This window comes from Dryobates pubescens, chromosome 10, assembly GCF_014839835.1.
Source record: "Dryobates pubescens isolate bDryPub1 chromosome 10, bDryPub1.pri, whole genome shotgun sequence".
NCBI lineage: Eukaryota > Metazoa > Chordata > Aves > Piciformes > Picidae > Dryobates > Dryobates pubescens.
In genome coordinates, this window is record NC_071621.1 from 27278410 (window position 1) to 27300065 (window position 21656).

Sequence of the window (21656 nt, forward strand, 5' to 3'; positions counted from 1 at the left end):
TAATCTACCTTTCTATCAGTAGTAACTGTCTGCTCTGCATAACTGCTTACAAGGCAGTTCTATGTATTTCTAAGCATTTCCCACAAAGCAAGATCAGTATTGGTGTGCCATGAAAGTGCACTAACCCATTTTTGAAAACACAGGAACATTTTTTTTCTCCCATGTCACAAGCAGAAGGACACTTGATCACCTCTCATTAGTCTAAAGAGCCAGCTGACTATATTTGACTCCAGATCAGAAGGCTGCGTGTCTGAATCACGTCACCATATGTTGTTGTAGAGTTGTTTTAAGCACCCTGAGCAATGCTTTCTGGAGCAGATGTAAGCAGGCAAAGACTTTTATTATGTTATACAGTAAAGTTATATAGTTTATCAGAAGGCACATGTGTCACATCTCAATTGGTCATTTTCTACTGGCATGCATGTAATTAAGGCATACAATAGGTCAAAATAACAAAACGATATATTAACACATCCAACCAAATTCTGCCCAGCTTCTCTCCTTCAGCTACAAGGTGTTTACATTACCCTCAGAGTCAAAGACAAAACACAACCTTCTCTAACTCGAGCGAAAGCAAATCTTCCCTATAGTCTTCTAAAGCTATCTGAAAACAACCCTCTTCCCACACCATCACATGGGCAATGCCTGAAAAGTTCCATGCAAGAGAAGCCCAGAATAAGTACAAAACAATGTGTCTAAAAGATTCCCTTCCCAGCTCTTGATCTAAATGTAAAGCAACATAGGAACAAAAATCTCTTGGATTATTATAAATGCAGTTCAGTTCTGTAGAACTAATTTTTAAAACCTCATGTGGGAAGACACTAATTTCCCCATTCCTCACCAAAATGGAAGCCTAATGACCAGGGGAAAAACAAGTATCAAACAAAAAAGGAAGAAACTGCACAAGCTCAAAAGAGGAAATGAGACTATAGACAAAATACTGTGCAAACAGCAAGGCAAGCTGTGATTATGAAACAAATTTCCACTAACATCTGGGCATCTAAGGAAACCTATTTCCAGAACTCAGGGGATTTCAGGCACTATGAAGAAGTATCCTATTTGTAGAGATTGGCACGTGCACAGTCACCCCAACTACATGTCAAGTCATCCACAAGTTGCAGCTCTCATCTGTTACAATACAGCAAACTTGCACTTTCTAATGATAACAAGAACAGAAATGATAGTAAGGAAATTAAAGAACCAAGTCAAGAGGCCCAATCTATAATGTTTGGCAAGTAAAGCATTTACAAACCAACCCTTCATGGCCTTCAATCAGCAGCTCTTATATGTAAGCATAAGCTTTGAGAACAGAATCTCACTGCTCCAAATTCTGCATGTCCAGCTTCCTGCATGGATTTTACACAGGGTCCAAATGTGGAGGGAGAGGAAAAGTAATTCCTTTCATTAGGCCAAATCCACACTGTGTCATGCAGTGCAGCAAAAGCTTGATTTCAGAAGGATTTGTACTTGGGGACTTTTCCCTGTGAAGAATAAAGAGCTGTATTTTCTTACTTCAGTTAGTCAGGAAATGTTTTGGTAGATGGGATTGTTTAACCTGGAGAAGAGGAGGCTCAGGGGAGACCTTATTGCTGTCTAGAACTACCTGAAGGGAGGTTGTAGCCAGGAGGGGGTTGTTCTCCCCGGCAACCAGCAGCAGAACAAGAGGACAGAGTCTCAAGCTGCACCAGGGGAGGTTTAGGCTGGATGTGAGGAAGAAGTTCTTCTCAAAAAGAGTAATTGGCCATTGGAATGGGCTGCCTAGGGAGGTGGTGGAGTCACCAACCCTGGAGATGTTCAAAAAGGGATTGGATGTGGCACTTGGTGCCATGGTCTAGTAGTCATGAGGTGTTGGGTGACAGGTTGGACTTGATGATCTTTGAGGTCTTTTCCAGCGTTATTGATTCTATGATCTCCCCTCATCTTCCTTCTCTGTTAACATCAGGCTTTTTTGAATTTTTCTCATGTTTTCTGGCCCCTTTCTAATACATCCTTTCTAAGCTAAGTGGGACCAGAACAGCACACAGTTCCACAACTACACTGACGCTGCCTGAATTTACACCTCCCAGACAAAAACATAAAAAGGAAAGAAAACCAAAAACCCTGACAAGCAAACAAGGCATCATAGGAGTCCATGTTAGTGCCAGCACAGGTTAAATGACCATTTGTATATAAAAAATTCTAATCCAGAAAAGGTTTCCTGGATCCAGCTTCTCTTTGCAAAATAAATATTAGGAAAGAAGGACAGGTGAGTATTCTGGGAAATCCAGTCAAAAAAAACACAAAGGCTTTTGGGGAAAAAACTGTTTTAAAAATCAGTAAATGCTAGAAATAAGGATGATAGCAACAGTTCAGCTCAAAGTTCATCTGTGTTTGCTGATTGTCAAAGGATTTTTGATCCATTTGTCTAACAGATGACATTCAGACCATAGGCAAATTAAAACACTTAATAGCTGGAAAATGTTTCACTTTCTTCTACTCCTTGCTACACACCAAGCAAACTGAGGATCTGGCTCAAGTGGAAGTGCAGGCAAGCAGACAGGGAGAAATAGATTCATCTCTCCTGGCCAGCATCACTGTTTTTTATACAGCACAGGACAAGCACTGACAACTTCAATTCTGGCTTCTCCCAGCTTATGAGTAATTAGGTTTGAGCCTTTACTGATGCTCCTTTACTAAAAGGTTTCTTATGTGTAAAGAGCAATAGAAACTCAATCTCTTCCAGTTCTCCTACAGTATAAGAAATAGACTGGAAAAAAAAATCAGCATTTATCCAGCAGCACCGGAACCACCCAGCCCAGCAAAACATAATCAGTATGCATTTATTTGAAAGAATGTCATGAAAATATGAGACATGACAGAAAGAACAAAATCAAGCAAACAAAAACACACACATAAAATAGACTAAGCACAGCTCCTACAGCTTTGCTCCCAAGTGATGCTGTTACCTATCTTCCTGCTGCTCCCCACTGCTTCTAGTCTTAGTCTCAAGGCAGAAAGTAACCAAATAGAAACAGTAGCAACTTGAATTATCTCCTTGAGAGATAACAGAAAAGGAGATGAGGAAACACCAGGCCATAAGAAACCCCAAAATCCCCCCAAAATCATAGAAGACCAGAGGAAAACCAAATCAACCAAACAAATCAATAAACCCCAGACAAAAACGCATATAAACAGCCAACCAAACAACAATACCAACCTAACAACAATACCAACCAAACAACAATACCAACCAAACAACAATATCAACAAACCCAACATCAAAACCACATTCAAAAAAACAAAAGGGAAAGGAAACATTAAATGGGGCTGGAGGGAGAACATTGTGCATTACCTTAAGGAAAAGAAACCTTGGGGGAGAGCTGGAGCCAACCAAGGAAGATGCACCTCCAAATAGATGGTAGAGCTCCATTTTGGGGATGCAAGGGGCTTTACCAGACTTCCCATGCAGTCTGCTAAATAATCATACATGTCAGGTACTAGTTTGGCATTTCCTAAACTGGTTTATTAATGCAGATGATAGTGCTAAAGAAGAGAAAACCTAACACTGCATGCTCTGGTAACACATGGGACACTGCAATGCTCCTGGCTATCTGACAAAGAAGGATTCTGACAAAATCTACTAAAACTCTCTGTAAAAAAAACCCCAAAATAATTAGAAACACACATTGAGCTGAGTCATTAAGAGCATTTTCATTTTCTTTTAATGCTCACACAGAATACACCATAGAGCAGCTGGAATCCTGGTGACTACATGACCCCAGAGTATTCTGAAAAAAACAGCCATCAGAAGAATTTTTAAATGTTGGCAAGTGCAGCATGATCAACCAGAATGCAGATAATGGTTTTCTGATTGCACAAATCAATTTTCATCACTAGTAGCAATTACAACTGCTGACAGTAGCTACAGCAGACTACATACCATACTGCAAGCAACGCATTCCAAGAATATAAACAGGGAGGATACAGAGAAAACAGAGATGCTTAGTTTAAAACTAATGAGGATTCCGTACTGTTTGAGGATGCCAATATCATCAAAACACATCTGAAAGATTACCCCTGCTCATCAGCCAATTAACTCATTCCTAAGAAGTTCATACCTGAGATATGCAGCCAAATAGAGTCGCTGCTTATAGAGTCTATAATCTAAGAAAGTTTCAAACACATATGGAAAGCTGGGAAGCAGCTCAGAGTAATACCAGAACAAAGCAAGATGCATAATAAACAAGTTTGAATAGTCTGATGCAACTTACTTGTGAAATGCAATCACCTGTATAATATTTGTACAGACAAAAATGCTTTTCACAACATTACAGAAAAAGACCTAGCAATCCAGAAAGAACTTCCTAAAGAAAAGGTCTGTGTGAAAGCTGCTGCACACCTTAGATCATTACTTCTGGATTGTTTGTGGTTTCCCACACCTTCAGAACTGAGGGTTAAGATCTCCTAAAGTTGAGTTCCAGGCAAATCTACTGTACTGTGATGGTTAAGGCATCAAAGGACTGTGGTGAGGCAAAGAGAACAAGAACATCACCCTGACAAGCAGTAACTTGCTACCCAAAACATATATGGAATACAGCAAATGAGCTTCACAAAACAGCTTTAAATTTTGTGCTTTAGAGGGAGAGACTGGTTATTAGACACTATAGTAGTGTCTAATAATAGATCAATAAATGAAGTATCATTACAATTAACTTCCTGTAGTGGTCTGTTTACAAAGGTGACAATGTGTAAATGATGCATTATAACATTCAAACAGCTCCCCTTCCCCTCCTCCCTCCCCCCCTGGAATGTTATGGTTGCTTGGTTGTTTTATGTTTGTCTTTTGTTTTGTTTTCATTTGGGTTGTTTCATTTGTTTGTTTTCTCTTCTTTTTGTGCTAGTGGATGTGTTGCTCCAGCACTGGCCACTGCCATTAATTCCTTAGCCAGAGTCAGCCAGGAGCGAAGTGATCACTTCTGCTCTGCTCAGACCAGGACTGCTGCAGAGGGCACCCAATCAGTGAAGAAACTGAAAAAGGCATTTTGCAAGCCAAGAAGAAAAGATGTTGCTAATTTAAAAACTGCCACTCTGAAGCAATTCATTGTGCTTAAGTTGTACAACTGCACTTTTGCACGAGAGCATACTCAAAAGAGAAATGTTTATATTCTGATGGACAGGGATCATGAAACAAAATTCCAGTGTCCTATTCTTCTCCTTAAATTTGTAAACATGCTGCTATATGGCTAGCATGAAAACATTCAGGCAGTGCTGAAATGGAAGTCTGAAGCTCAGCTAGGAAGGCCCTTGAATATATGTGTTTGCACTTTGCAATGCACAAAGCTTCCTTGTCTGCTTTCTTGCATACCTACTGTTTTTCTGGATGCATGTATTGAAGGGATATATGTTGCTGAATTGATGAAGTGTGTATTCAGATGGAAAAATGCATATAACCTTAGCTACTGGGGGGTTAATCATTAGCCTCAGAAAGGCATCTATGAGAGAACAAGAGCTCTAATATTGCTTTCCCTGTGCTACACCACACTGCTGTATGCAGGGAGATACCTGATGGTGGAACCCTGCTCCCAATATCCACAGAGACAGGAAAAAAGGAAAAATTAAGTGGAATAATATAAACCTCCCTTGTTCAAAGGGAAGACAGAACTCAAACAGTGATTCAAGCAGCCACTCAGTTATCTTCTGAACCTCATTCAAGAGCCTGGGTGGAATGCTGCCAAATTACTGTTTAATTTCACAACTATCAAGAGTTATTTGTAACTACACAATCCAAATAAATATCAACAAAACCCACATAGTTCAAGAGGAAAAGGGAATTGCATATATGCAGGCACATACTTATTTCAATTCATAATCTTGCAATTTTCATAGCCTAACCTTCTAATAATAATAATACAAATAATCTCAGTTTTCTTTCCCCTCAATGCCAAAATATTGTTGATTCTGAAATAAACAAATATGATTCATCTTTAACACCTTTAAGGCTCTGAAGCTCAGCAGCACAAGTCTAAGCTGGCTTCAAAACTCCTGTTTCAATGCTATTGAAGTTATACAGACATTCTAGAAACAAAAAGATTCCTAAAGAATAATGAATAAAGCAGTCCTGGAGTTTAACCTAGCTACTGGAGAAGTTTCTTCAGTATAGCTCTAGAAATTTAAGAAAATCATTTGCAGTCAAGAAAGACAATAACTTTTGTGCTCCCTAACACACTAGAAATCCTGTTCTTCTGCTCTTTCAAATCTATGCTACATCTCCCATGAAATGCTCCCCTAGATCTGCCACCCCCAAAAATTTAAGAAAAGTAAGAAAAGTTTATAGAAAAGAGACATTTCCTCTTGTTACCATAAATTTGAAAGCAAAACCAAAACAAAGCATAGGGTATAGGCAGCGTAATGAAGATGCATTCAGTGTGCACTCGCCTCATCCCAGCAGACTTTAAGGAGATAAGAGGGCATGCACAATGTCCACAGTTCCTGTAAATGTATGCTTCTGCCAGCACTATGAAGAAATCACCTCAGCAACTAGTAACTCATTGGCTTACTACATGTAGAGCAGCAGGCTGTCATCATATACCATGTATGATTAAAAGTAACAGTTATTAATATTATACTGAGGAGGAGGCTCAGGAGAGATCTCATTACTCTCTACAACTACCTTCAAGGTGGTTGTAGCCAGGAATAGCCAGGAAGGGGTTGGTCTCTTCTCCCTAGCAACCAGCACCAGAACAAGAGGACACAGTCTCAAGCTGTGCCAGGGGAAGTTTAGGCTCGAGGTGAGGTGTCCAAGAGGGGACTGGACGTGGCACTTGGTGCCATGGTCTAGTCATGAGGTCTGTGGTGACAGGTTGGACTCGATGATCTTTGAGGTCTCTTCCAACCTCGCTGATACTGTGATACTGTGATAAAAGTCAACTGCTGTGGCAGTTTATATGGTCAGTCTGATAAATATATTAAAAATGCTCAGTGTGCTGGTGGCTGCAATGAAAAGGCTCACAGAAGCATGCAGAGCTGGCAAATCAACCAGTCAGAATCCTCCCCTGTTACTTGTTCAGGGTTACAACACAGAAATTTTGGGTTAAACATACACATTCTTAAATGCAGTAAAGGCAGTATTTACTACAGGCTTCACTTAAAGCAGTTGAAGTATTATATTAACTGGAATCATCAACATGTTATTTTCAATGAGCAAAATACAGGTAACATTTCCATTCAGGCACGCAGTACTCATTTGAATTTATCAACAATATTTATATTGTAGAATGTATTGATTTTTAAAATATTTCAGACTGTAAGTTGGTTTAGAGTCAGCAAATTCTTTATTTTCAATATAACAACTTGAACCTGAAATCATGATTCTGCCTTAAGAAACCTGCTTGAAATTACTGTATTGGTAGATTGAAGTGCTGGTATTCCAAATTACTGTTTATCCACACAGCTTCTCAAGGAAATTCAAAACAATACAAACACAAACTTGCAATGAATAAATAAAGACACTTAAAAGCTTTCTGGGTCTGTGTACAGAAGACAAAATCTAACAGACCAGAACTACTTTTAACCCAAGGTTAATTAACTTGTTCTAAGTAAGAAGTTTGTCTTAATAAAGAGGATGTAATTCAAATGGTGATTTCAGTTGTATGCTCCACACATGAGAGAGAGTAGAAGACTTTGTAGCTGAACAGAAACATCACTACTTCATTTTTTTACTGTTCTTTGTGGTTTGCAGAATCAAGAATAAACACTGATGAAGAAAATGTCAAGTCTTTTGCAACTATCAAACAGCAGTGACAAGATGTCCTGAGACTGTTACCAGGACAACGTAATGCTCTCACGAGATCTTCCGTGAACAAAATACACTCTGCAATCTCCACATCTAGACAACCAGAGGGATCTAGGCCAGCAACCCTGTTCCAGCTCCAGAAATGACAGGGACATAAAGCAATGGCTCATCAACACCATCCATAAGAGGATCTTAAGAGCTGATCTAGAACGAAAGTACCTTCACGATTAACCATCAATATACAGCGAATCCCATGAGATTTTCCTAACAAGACTTAGTGATAAACTGATCAAAGGGATTTGGGAACCTGTCTTTATTCCTGTAAACCACTCTCCACATTGAAATTACTGTCCACATGCATACAGCATCTGGAGCCTCCAGCCTAAACACCATATCATGGGCTAGACCTCAAGGAAAAGGAAATTCAAGGCAGAAGCAGAGCTGGGGAAGTTTAGGCTGGATGTTAGGAAGAAATTCTTCACAGAAAGAGTGATTGGCCATTGGACTGTGCTGCCCAGGGAGGTGGTGGAGTCACCATCACTGGAGGTGTTTAGGAGGAGACTGGATGAGGCACTTGGTGCCATGGTTTAGTTTATAAGATGGTGTTGGGTGATAGGTTGGACTTGATAATCTCAAAGGTCTTTTCCAACCTGGTTAATTCTATTCTATTCTATTCTATTCTATTCTATTCTATTCTATTCTATTCTATTCTATTCTATTCTATTCTATTCTATTCTATTCTATCACCTGGTAATGGTAGTCTGTTCCAGCAGCCACAGGAACAATACACAGCAGATACAGAATTTTCATCGTATCTTAAAGATTGTATTTCTCCCAGAGGATTGGATTATTAGCAACAGCTACCCAAGAGATCTGACTCTGTCCCTTTCTTCTTTGAATTCTGTCACAAGGTACAAAGATTTTTTGAGCTCTGTTCAGCAAGTGTATCCCAAATCCCATGGAGGGCACTGGAGATCAAAAGACAACAGTGTTTTAAAGTATTTTTCTGGTTAAAATCTCAGCAGAACATAGTGCAAGGTGCAGAAACCATAGGCTGTGTTGAGGATTATCCCTTGCAGTGATGCAATACAGGCAGCTATCAATGCTTGAATCTGTCATATCTTAAGTACATGCATCCTGCTCACCCCAGTGTATTTTTGTAGATATGCTCACATAAATCTCTTCAGAGCAGGGTAGAAAGATTCCTAACTTCATTTGGACTCTGTGAAAACCTTACAAAGCATATCAAAGATACATTTTGTAAAATATGTAAAATTTAATACACAAGTACTAATTCCTTTGAGAATAAATATATGTTGGAGAGAGAGCAGAGGGAAATTACAGCATACTTGCTATCTTCCTGTTGCTGTTGATCTTTTAATGCTCTACAATTACTCAACAAGAAATCATTGCTAGGAAAAAGTGCCCCTGACAACTGACTGCTTGGATATCTCTCAGGTCAATTTTCCACTATCCTCAACTTTATTCCAATGATTTGTCCATCTCATTTTTTTTTTCAAACCAGAAAAATTCTCTCAAGGACTGAAGCTGGTTTTCCCTAGGTCTTCAGGAGGCTACATTTTCCTTAAAGACCTTGGATAGACAGCCTCTAGTCTGATAGCCAGCACTATTTCAAGTTTTCCTGTTTTGCTTGGACACCAGCAGGGAATAACTGTATAGGATTGCAATGTCTGAATTGATGCACAAAACAGTAATGAGCAAGTTTTACCTTCTGGTACTGCTTACAGATGCTCACCAAACCATTTCTTGCAGATACTGATTTCGTTTTTCAAAGGCTAGATATCATTTCTCAGAACACATTGGGAGCTGATAGCTAAGGATCACAAAGCACATCAGTGCTGGGGCAAAAAGCAGCACCTTGTCCTGATTCCACTCTGCTCCCTGACCTTGACCCAGAGACTTTTTCAGCTGCTCCTGGGTAATGCCTTTCCTGTAAATATTTTTTTAAAGAAACCAAAACCTTCCTCACCTCATAATTCTTACCACACCAATATTGCTGTAAGGCATCGGGATAGCAAAACACTGAAATTGCTATTCAAGAAATATGGTCCCATTTAGCTTCACTAATGCTAACAGCTGCCTGCAGAGCACAGACCTTTAAATAATGGTTGAAATCTAGTATAAAAGCTCTTTGTGTTTACTAAGAAATTAGTATGTAATGGAGTACTAGAAGTGTAAGAGCAAAGTCAAGAGCAGAGCGCTGCACAGTTGTGATGGGTTAATGCCCATCCTGAAAGCAGGGGGGCAGAGGGCTTGTGAGGGCATTGCCCTCCCTGGAGGGGGTTTCCCCCTGGGAAACTGAGTAGTCTGTTCCACTTCCCCTCCCTGTCCAGCAATCCTATAAAAAGGAGGACACTGCAGCCATTAGAGCTCTTGGCCCCTGCCTTTGCCTGGATGAGGACTGCTGCTGGCTCCCTGCTTCTCTGCCACGTGGTCAGGCCTGATTCTTCTCCCTGCTACATCCATGCCTCTGCAAAGGACTGGGTTTGTATTCATATTTTTTCCCCATCCATCCTTGTTCCTTACCCTTGTGAACCCTTCCTGTTACTGTTACATATATATATATATTAAAGAAAATTCTTTACCTCTCTACTTCCAAGCTGACTCCAAATTATTTCTTGGTGGATTTGCTCCTTTCCTTTCTTTTCCTCTCTATTGGGAAAGAGAAGGGGGGAGCAGGAGAGGGATTCTCAGCCTTGCCCCCATCTGAGCTCTTAAGTCCCAGTTAAGGCTCAAACCACCACAACAGCACAGGGATGTCCTGCTTGAGGCCAGGGACTGGATTCACCAAGTAACACTCAGCTACTCTCTCAGAGCAGCTGCCCATGTTGCTGCTGCTTCTGCACAATGCTTTATTTCTTGGTCAAAAGACCAAAAAAAAAAAACCTGTCTAACTTTCTCTAGACTATCTTCAAGCAAAGAGCATCAAAATTTGTTTGAGAGGATGACTGCAATTTTACCAGTACTGAGAGAGGACAAAATGTTTGTGGCATTTTTTTCATCTTAAAACACTGCATTTTTAAATATCTCAAATTCTCCCAAAATGGGAGACAAATATCTGATGAGGGAAAAAAATCCCCCAAAAACTAAGTTTCCAGCTTTTCTTCAAAAGGAACATAAGAGAGAACCTCCTTCATGTGATTTCACAGCCTTTTGTACTCAAATTTAATTAATGGGCATAAATTGCAAGCAATACTTTCTCCAAAGCATCCCTCAGGAGCCCTCACTTCTTACTCAGTTTATTTACTGCATGGGGATTTATCCAAGGTGGAGTCTATAACACTGCAGCCACTTACTCATCTAATCCCCTGCTCAAGCACATTCAGCAGAGCATGCCAGAATTCCATGTGCAGGAAGGCTGCCCTATCCCAGTGCAGCAAAGGCTGGGTGAAACCTTTCCTGCAGTTGTTCCTGTGACCCCAGAAGAAAAAGCAAGGGGGTCATTTCTCCTGTGAGCTTTCCTTTTTGTTGGCTTATACAAACAACTGCACTCATGCAAGGCATTTAAACTTTTAAATGGAAGATAAAACCAAAACAGACAAAATCCCCCAACTTAAAATACAGATAGACCTCCTGAAAAGCATAGAGGAATGTAAAACTCATGGAAAGCTGTTACTAAAAAGGGAAGGGCACCAGTTAAAAATTTGTAGGTAGAATAAATGTAAAAAAATCCCAAAACAAACCAAAATCAAGAAGACAAGATTCCTGGCATAGGAAATGGATGAACATGTACAGGACTAAGAATATCACCAACCAAGAATCTAAGATAAGATTAAGACTAAGGTTAAATCCCACAAATGTATGGTTGAAAGGGTGAAAATAAATAAACTGTAACCCACAAAAGTTTTAGTTCCCTTTTCATTTTGGAAAAAAACCAGCATACATTAAGAATAACATGCCAGGCCCTGTCCAGTCAAGCAACCAGGCATGGACAACAAAAGGAAATGAATTACATTAAAGTAGAGATGCATAAATTGTAACTGATGGAAAGCAGCTCTGTGGAAAAAAAAGCATCTGAGTCCTGGTGGACAATAGGACAACCATGAGCCAGCAAAGTGCACTTGTGGCCAAGAAGGCCAATGGTATCCTGGGATGCATCAAGAAGAGTGTGGTCAGCAGGTTGAAGAAGGTTCTCCTCCCCCTCTGCTCTGCCTTGGTGAGGCCTTATCTGGAGTACTGTGTCCAGTTTTGGGCTCCCCGGTTAAAGAAGGACTAGGAACTGCTTGAGAGTGTACAGCAGAGAGCTACAAAGATGGCATGGAGACTAGAACATCTCTCTTATGAAGAAAGGCTGAGGGACTTGGGGCTTAAGTCTTAGCAGGGATCTTAACAATGCTTATAAATATTTTAAGGGTGAGAGTCAGGAGGATGTGGCCAATACTTTTTCAGTGTTGGCCAGTGACAGGACAAGGGGTAACAGGCACAAACTTGAAAACAGAAAGTTCCATCTAAACATGAGGAGGAACTCTTTTCCATTGAGGGTGATGGAGCACTGGAACAGGCTGCCCAGAGATGTGGTGGAGTCTCCATCTCTGAAGTCATTCCATAGCCTCCTGGATGCTGTTCTGTGCAACCTGCTCTAGGTGAACCTGCTCTGGAGGGGGGGGTTGAACTAGATGATCTCTAGAGGCACCTTCCAAGCCCTATCATTCTGTGATTCTGCAATTCATTATTACTTAATGTTTAGAATGGGAAAGTAAATTTCCATTTTGGCATACTAGTGAAAAATAAGAAACTCTGTAACCCAAGGAGTTTAGAATGTAGGAGAGATGCAGTTAATAAAACAAAACATGTAAGGGGATTAGTGCAAATAGACATGGAACAACGAATTATGACCACAGCTGCTTTTCAATTACGAACTGCTTATAATTGTTGATCAAGTCCTTTTCTCCAGCTGTGAAACTATATTAATATAGCTAAAAATTACTTTTCTACTTTTTTGGTTATCCTCATTACTTTCTCTTATAAGAAAATGCTATTAATTGCAAAATGAGTTGTGTATGGCAGAGTAAATGGGTCACAAGCCATATTCTGAAAGCACAAGTGAAAATGCAAAGATTTTTGAACTCCTGATTTAGGCAACATGTATTTTCTAAACTAGTTTCTCTTTCAATAGTTTCTGTGTTTACTGTTTCCTTCTTTTATTTTCTTTACCCTGAGTATCTCCTAGGAGCTGCTTGAGTCATATCCCACAGGCCTATGGAGAACTTCAGCTATTGTGGCTGAAGTATCTCTCAGACACTGTGAAGTAGAGAATTCTTCAGACTCCCAGCAGACAGAAACTGCCACCTTTGTCTACCATCTACTGCTCCCTTCCACTTCCAGGTGTGAATGGCCTGGCTCCAAGCTGGCAACCTCTCTCAGCAGAAGCATCTTCCCTTAAATGAGCCCCACTGAAAATGACAGGACTCAGCTGCATACAGTACTGGCAAAACCAGCCTCTAAATGAGAGAAAAAGCCCAACATTTTTCACTCAGGAGACGTGTCAGCTCCTGAGACTTGCACCTTCTTGCAGAAAGTGAGCTAAGCACTTCATGAATAAAATTAATAAAACTAATAAAGTAGCAGGTTTGCACAGCTGGTACTCTCACAGAAATCCTATGCCAATCTCACACTAGACCAGGGCTAGCAAGCCAGCTTTCCAAGTACGAGTGATGCACAGGAGAGAGGCAGAGGTGCATCAAATTGCGAGTTACCTTAGTTTTGAGAGTGAGGCTCAGCATTTAATCAATACTGCCCCCATGGATACACACAACCCTCACACAGATCATTTCTCAATAGAGATCAACTTCATTAATTTGCCAACAGATTCATCTGTTTGACAAAGAATAGGATAGGAGAAGTACATCAGCAAACAGATTCTTTTGAAAGAAAAGGGTTTATTTCTCCAGCTTCTGAATAACATGACTTTGGGATGGGCTTTTATTATTCCATAAAAAGAGCCCAAATTAACAAGCAGCATTTAAGAATGTGATGCAGCTTGATTTGATCAATGTTTTCTCCCTTTATTAAGATGCCCATTAATCATTCATTCCATAATTATTTTTCTAAAATGCTTGCTCAATACATTAAAAACTATGCACTCAATTACATTCAGAAAATTTCTATTGCTTGATGGGGAGTCATGATGCCAACAGCTCTCATAGCTTTCCATCTCTGAAGACAGAATCATACTTAATACTTAGTATAAGTAGGCTTCTCATCTCAAAACTGTAATTATTTTCCACTTCAGAACTACAGAACGAAGCATCTTCCTACACTCAAGCCTCCCAGCACATAGCCAGCTTGCAGAAATCAGACAAGGAACAAAATTCAAACAAATCAGTTTCCTCAAGGGAGAAAGTTATTTGCTAATTGCCAAGAACAAACCGTAACTGTTCGTGTGAAGGACAAGGAGATGCAGAGGTAGAAATGACACACATTACCCTGTCCATATCCTGGAAAAATGTTGCAGCTGAATGAAATCTCATTTTATTACAAACCAAGCAATATGAAACACTAGACAGCCTCTAGGAAATTGGCAATGTGCTTATAAAGAAAAGGATATCAAAGGTTTTATTTGTGGAATTGAGCAAGAGGAATAAACTTCAATGTAAATACTTGCTGTGCGAAACCAAAAGGGTTCATAAGGAGCAAGTTTAACTGAGATTTGACCAGAAAATCCTGGTCAACTGCCAGGAAGTTATGATGATGTATTCAGAGAAAAAAAAAAAAGGCATCAGCACTGCAGCTGAAATTGCAACCCACTTGATAGACAGAATAAACAGGCTGCAATTCCCAAAGGTTCCCCAAAGGTTTATGTATGTATACAGACACATATGCTTACACACATGTGCACGCTTTCTCAGTATCCTTCCACGGTAAGTCATTACAAACACATCAGAGCAAAGGAGTAGGAAAAGGCAAGCCAACAGAAAATGCCTTTATAGAGTCACTAGTCACAACATTGCTTAAAAGGAATTAAGCCATTTAAAAAACCAGTTTCAAACCCACAACCAGCAGCTTGAGTACAGCAACAAAAATCCTTACCTGTGCGCTCTTATTCCTGGCTTCTCTCCTTGCTGCTCTTTCTTTCAGTCTTTTCTCCTAAAACACAAAAAGAGGCACATTTTTAAAGCAAACTCCTGGGTTGTTGGTTTTGGTTTGTTCATTTTCTTCTAATATTTTAAGTTGAGCTAGGGTTGATCCACCCAGTTAGTTTTAATGGACATGTGCTATACTGGTGGTATTCACTCTATGTGCTACTGATGAAAGAGGATAAATAAAGTCTCTGATTGATACATTATTCATTCTTCTCACTTTTGAAGGAAATAAAAATCATGGCAACAGTGATTCAAACTCACATTTTATCTTCACCAAGGCTTGTTATTCTTAAAGGAATGATGCAGGTTTTTGGACAACATTGGTATTTGTTTCTAAAACAACACAGTTAAAATTACACCAAGAGATCCAATTTTATTATTTCTTAGTGGCTTAATATGAAATCAAATCATTTTAACAAACTAAGAAGGTAATTTTCCTAACTAAATGGCTGCTACAGCAACTGGGAGTGAAAGCTAAAACACATTTTTCCTAGCCTTCACATCTCTGTTATTAAGAAACACTCTCCACCAGCAGTTGCTTAGTAATTGCACTGATGCGCAAATCTTAAGTTTCCTCTTTGTATTTTGCCTTATGGATGCTGATGACATTGTTGTTCCTGCAATACAACTCTCTCAGCTTCTTTGAGCAATGTAAGTCATGACTCATGTCAGAACATTTAGAACCAAGACCACTTAAAAGGGGACATTAATATCAGTCCAAAGGCAACACCTGAGCACAGAGGAGACTGAAAACTGTCACATTTCAGCTCACTCATGGAAGTAATAAGAAAGCAATAGCTCCCAGAGTCCTGGTGCCATAACATCACAATGAAGTCACCAAATCACATTGGTAGGTACCACACACAGCTGTTTGGGGAGGCAGCATGTTTGAGTGCAGACCTGGGAAAATGAGAGCACAACCACCAAGAATTTCAACTTGTGTCTACATCCAGTTTCTTTTGAGCCATTTGTCTGGTATGTGCCCTTTTCTGTTCCCCCAACTATCTAACCCACAGAAGTGTTAGCTTACTTTAAGACTCTGAGTTAAGTCGACCTCTTCTCTCCAAATCAAAACTAAACAGATAGAGTTCATCCTCCCACCAAAAAGACAGGGACAAAACCACATGAGGTTTCTGTCTCTCTGCTTTATATAGTTCTCCAATGCTGTGTGCAAAGCTGGCTGGTACAAGCACAACACATTCAGAGCTATATATAAGGGCCTTGAATGCATGATATGAAACAAAACAAAACCTCCACCACTGTAGACAGAAACAACACAACTGTCTTATTATTTCAGGTTTCCTAATGTAACAAAAATCAATAAACATCAATAATTATGTTTTAAGGCCACAAGGGCATCATACAGGACAAAAGAGGCCACTAGAACCGGACACAGGTACAAACACAGGCAGTTTGCTCTCCCACAAGCTAGACCTCATGATCCTTACCAGGTCATTCATGTTATGATTCCTTCTCTTCCAAGTAAAATTTGTATTAATTTTTGATTATTTTTATTTATGCTTTTCTAATTAATTTAAGTTTCTCAATTTCCCTCAGTCTGTGTTTAAATGGTTTATAGTTGTGAATTGTTTGCTCTTTGGGGTCACCATTAGGGTTCTTTCATCTTTCTGCTAAAACTATCCAAAAAGGGAAAAATGAAAGGGAACAGAGTTTGAAAGTAACACACCAGATACTACCAAGCAGGATAAAGTAGTTTTTAAACTGGATAGTCTTGACAATTTTAGACAGAAAAATTCTATGGTATATGAAAATTCAGTGTCTTAACTACAACCACAGGCTGAAGCCAATATAGCAGGAAAGTTCCTGCTCAAGGGATTTAAAACAGAGCTGTAAAAAGACAGCTATGAAAGCAGGAGATTGACACACTGCCACAGAAGAGGAATACACCATACAGCATGTCTAAGTCACTAAAGAAAGATAATAGCACAAAAAGATTCTAAAATCAATAGGTGCAGAGATCGATTTGATTTTTTTGACAGAGAGGGTTTGGTTCCTTGTCAATGGAAAACAAAGGCAGATTTTGCACAGGATGCATCTACACTGGCACTGAGTTGGAGTTAGAAGTTCATCCTACCACAGAAGTACATTTCAGAAGCCAGTGCTTTAATCAGGCCTGCTTCTGCTATGTTTCAAACTACAAGGCAGTCTTCAGGAGCACAGCTAATGCACTCCAGCCAACACTGAGCATTCACAGGATCATTCTGACTGCAAGGAACTTCAGAGGGTCTCTGGTCCAACCTCCTGCTCACAGCAAGATTGGCTCTGAGGTCAGGCCACACTTCAAATGGCTTCATCCAGCCTGGACAAATCCCAAGGTTGGAGACTCCACAGCATCTTTGAGTAACCTGTGTCACCACCTGACTGTCCTCACAGAAAGTTTCCATTATATCCATGCTGAACCTCTTGTTTTAACTTAGGGCCATCATCTCTTCCCTTTTGCTCTGCACTGCTGTGAAGACACTGACTCCATCTCTGTGATGTCTCTGGAGGCACTAGGGGCTGCTGTCAAGTCCCCTCAAAGCTGCCTCTACTCCAGACTGAACAAGTCCGTCTCCTCTGCTCTCTTCTCAAAAGAGAGTTACCTGAGCTGAAGACACTTTAGTTTGTCAGTGCCATCCCTTACTGGGAGGAGTGGTGGTGTGTAGGATCTTGCTTATTACCAGTCTGAGAAATTACTTTCCTCAAAGTGATTGAGTTCAAAGCACCAGGTGAGAGCTGATACAGTGTAACCCCCACACCACCACATCGCATGCAACCTGGTTCTCAGCACCAACCATCTCTCTTTGCAATCTTGCTCTCACTGAGCTATTTTGCTTCCAAATGCAGGAACAGCCATCAGGCTCTGACTTAGGCTTTCATTCCAGAAAACAATCCTATTACAGCACTGTTTACGCTTATACACAGATTCAAGCACACGTGTAAGCACCTACAGTGTGCTCAACAAATGCCTAAATACTTTTCCCCAGTCAGGACCTTATTTCTTATTACCTAAAGATCAACTGTATATTCTGTTGTGCCAAGGTAATATCCCCACATAATAAAGACAACCTTTCATATGACTATGTAAAACCCAGAAATTAAATACCTTGCCTTAGCTTACAAAGAAATGGTACAGCACAGCCAGAAACACAGATCTCCAAAGATTCAGATGAGTGTTTTCATTATGATGTCATTCATTCCCACACTCTTTCTGCTAGGGAAGACATATGGGCACATGGACAATATATTGTAAGACAGCTGTAAAATGTATTCCAATGAGGCAAAGTTGAGCCAGTCGAACAGCTCAGTATTGATTTATTTCATGCGAATAGATTCTGTCTATGGATAAGCCTGCAACTTAGGTATAAAAAATTAAGCTGCCCAATATTATTTTTCACACATGGGAAAAAATAACAGAAAATATCTAAAGTGTAATACAGCAAGAATGCCAGGTTTTCAAGCTATAAATCATTGCTTGTAAGAGCAGCATGTAATTCAGAGATTAAATGCAATTTTTCATTTCTTTCAATTTACTAGGGCAGAAAAACAAAAGATCATGTTTCAAAGAATGACTATTTAATTATATCTGTTACTGGCTGACATTAATAGCATATAACTTGATAACATGGCACCATGAGGCTATCAGGTATCTGATCACAACCTGATTAAATACTCTTCTATCTACAACAGCGAAGTCAAGCAGTCATATTTTCTTTTGCGCTGAATAGCTCTCATTCATACCCACACAGCACCCTCTTCACAGCTGATAGATCTAGCCATGTCCTTTCCAGGCTATCAAAGTTTAGCCAAAAACTGATGCAGTAATTTGTTGTACTTTGACTCCCAAGAATGTGATTTCAGCCCCTGTAGACCAAAGCCAAAAAAATCTCCCTAGAGGCAGTAAACGGAATATTCATTTGTTATCTTAGGCCAGCAACAAATAGAACAATGAAGGTTTCGAACAGTGGCTAAATGCAGATTATCTAGATGTCATTTAAGGAGCAGTTTGGATTGAGCACCAACAGAACAAGAGGACACAGTCTCAAGCTGCACCAGGAGAGGTTTAGGCTGGGTGTTAGGAAGAAATTCTTCACAGAAAGAGTGATTGGCCATTGGAATGGGCTGCCCAGGGAGGTGGTGGAGTCACCATCACTGGAGGTGTTTAGGAAGAGACTGGATGGGGTGCTTGGTGCCATGGTTTAGTTGATTAGATGGTGTTGGATGATAGGTTGGATTTGGTGATCTCAAAGGTCTTTTCCAACCTGGTTAATTCTGTTCTATTCAGGAAACTGGAAAGGTGACAGGATCAATGTGCATGACAAATATGACACAGGCTGTAGAAACTAAACCCTGATTCTACTGTAGTGGTCATATCCTCATTCAGAAGACTGTTTAATCTAGATTTTAAAATATCTCACTGAAAGCCAGCACACCACTATCTTTCAAAACTATCTTCTGTTAGTAGTTGCTGCTGTTATTAGCCTGAGCCTACTAATCTTTTGATTTTTAGACCATGTTTAAACAGTCTCCCTTTAAATTCAAACAGTTTGAAGGAACCTCTGTTAAAATTTAGGTCCTTATGTAGTTACATGCTTATCATGCTTCCTCTTAACCTTCTCTTTTGTGAGGTGAAGAAAATAAACTCCAGATGTTTCTCACTATATAGGGTTTTTTAATATTTCAGGAACAGACTTCTCTGAGATCTCACCATTTCCCCAACCTCATCTGCCACGTCTGTTTGTATGTTCAATAATTCTATCAATCCTTTTGATCCTGTCGGAAAAATCCACTGCAATAGTTCATGTTGTCTCCACTGACCACCCAGATCTTTTTCAAGGTCTGTATCTCTAAGGGAAGAGGTCTCAGTCCTAAAATTCTATTCTAGTGTTATTCTTCTTCCTAGACATTTGTATTGCTGCCTATCTTAAAACAGCTTTATTTGTCTGAGGCCAACTTAGCAAGGCAGCTTGCTTCCATGTCACTATAAAAACATGTCACACTTCCCAAGGAACAAATCCCATGGGTGCACTCGAAACATAATCAGAAGTTACTGGTTTGGGATGTTCCAGTTACTGAGGTTTAGGTCCATTTAATCTGTGCCATGTTTATTAATTAAAGAACCTAAAAGCAGACTTTTCAGTGTATTCCATAGATGTATTTACATACCAGATTCTGCTCTGATAAAAATACATGCAAGCACAGAGTTCACTGCACCTACTTTCCACCAAACCACACTGGTTAGCAGTCTATTCCCTTTATTTAGCTCTCTATTAATGGTATTCCACAGCTCAATGCCCTTCTTGGTCTGCTTTTAGAAATTTTCTCCAAATAAGCTTTTCTGTTTTCTCTCCAATTACACACCTAGTTAACAAGGATGGTTAATACACCTCAGCAATCACAGGGATGAAATCTTTTACCCATCACCATGTAATATGGCTGAATCATTTGGCTTTCAACTAAACACAGAAGCATCACAGTTCTTGAAACTTTCTACCTTTCCTGCACTAGAAAAAGGCAACGGAAGCAGCTCAGCCTAACGAGGAGCCACAGCCATGGGCAAAGCAGCTTCTAAAGCAGCTTCTAACATACAGAAGAGCTGCTCACTGTTCTTAACTCTGGTTAAGAAGTCAGCCACTGGCCTCTTTTTCCACCCGTATTTCCTCTTTCTTTCAACCGTTGGGTTTTAAATCATAAACTCATACCCCTTTTATGTCTCACCAAGACTCCAACACATGCTGTGGTGGGCTGAAGTTTTCCCCCCAACATTAACTTTTGCCAGACCAACTCAGTTAGAAGCAAATGAAGCTGTATTTACAAGCAAAATCTACACTCTACAATGGAATGCAATGAATACATACAAAATATACAGTATTTACAATGTTATACATATATTTACAATTAATAGACAGCAAAAGGACCCCCCTGGCCAAGGATCAGGGGAAGCTACTAGCTTCTCTCTCCCTACCCCCTTACCCCCCTGTACAAAAGGAACAAGAAAAAGGAGCAGAGAAGTTGACTTAGCCAAAGCCAGCCAATAAGCAGGTTAACTCTCCCAAGCCAAGCAAAACAGCTGAGATCAGAAGAGAAGAAAAAAGGGAAGCATTGTTATGGTACAGCTCATCTTATCCCAGATATTTACCCAATGAATTTGTTTAGAATAATCTTTTGTTCTCCTTTTTACACCCAGTAGTGATTTGTTGCTATTTTTCTACTTCTCTGCTCGAAATCTGTAACTAAATTTGAGAGGCATAGCCTAAACCCACCACATACGCAAAAAGAAATATTCTAACATTTACATTCCATGTTTTCAAGCTGAGGAAAAATAGTAATAAAATAGTAGTATGGCTCTCTAGTTGGTGAGGTTAGAAAAATGTGAATGCTTCACATATAGATGTTTTAGGAGCCAAAATTTTAGTTACAATAAGAAAATAAAAACTAATAAAATTAAATTAAATTAATGGAATGAAGCTGGAGGTGGGGAGATTCAGACTGGACTTGAAGAGGAAGTTCTTCACCATGAGAGTGGTGAAGCCCTGGAATGGGTTGTCCAGGGAGGTGATTGAGGCCCCATCCCTGGAGGTGTTTAAGACCAGGATGGATGAGGCTCTGGCCAGCCTGATCTAGTGTGGGGTGTCCCTGCCCATGGCAGGAAGGGTGGAACTAGATGATCCTTGTGGTTCCTTCCAACCCTGACTGATACTACTATGATACTATGAAAATAAATTTTAAAAGGAAGATGAAAATAAAATTCAGTAATTCTGAAAACTGAAAGCTCTTTCCTG

At 39.9% G+C, this 21656-nt stretch overlaps 1 protein-coding gene across 1 annotated transcript in view; it reads right to left on the reverse strand.

Annotated features, from left to right (window-relative positions):
- DDX10 (DEAD-box helicase 10) overlaps positions 1–21656 on the reverse strand; it is a 192189-nt gene that overhangs the window by 47374 nt on the left and 123159 nt on the right. The window contains exon 16 of the mRNA XM_054164752.1: positions 14822–14878. Coding sequence (XP_054020727.1) covers positions 14822–14878 — 57 coding nt within the window. The remainder of the gene's footprint in view (positions 1–14821; positions 14879–21656) is intronic.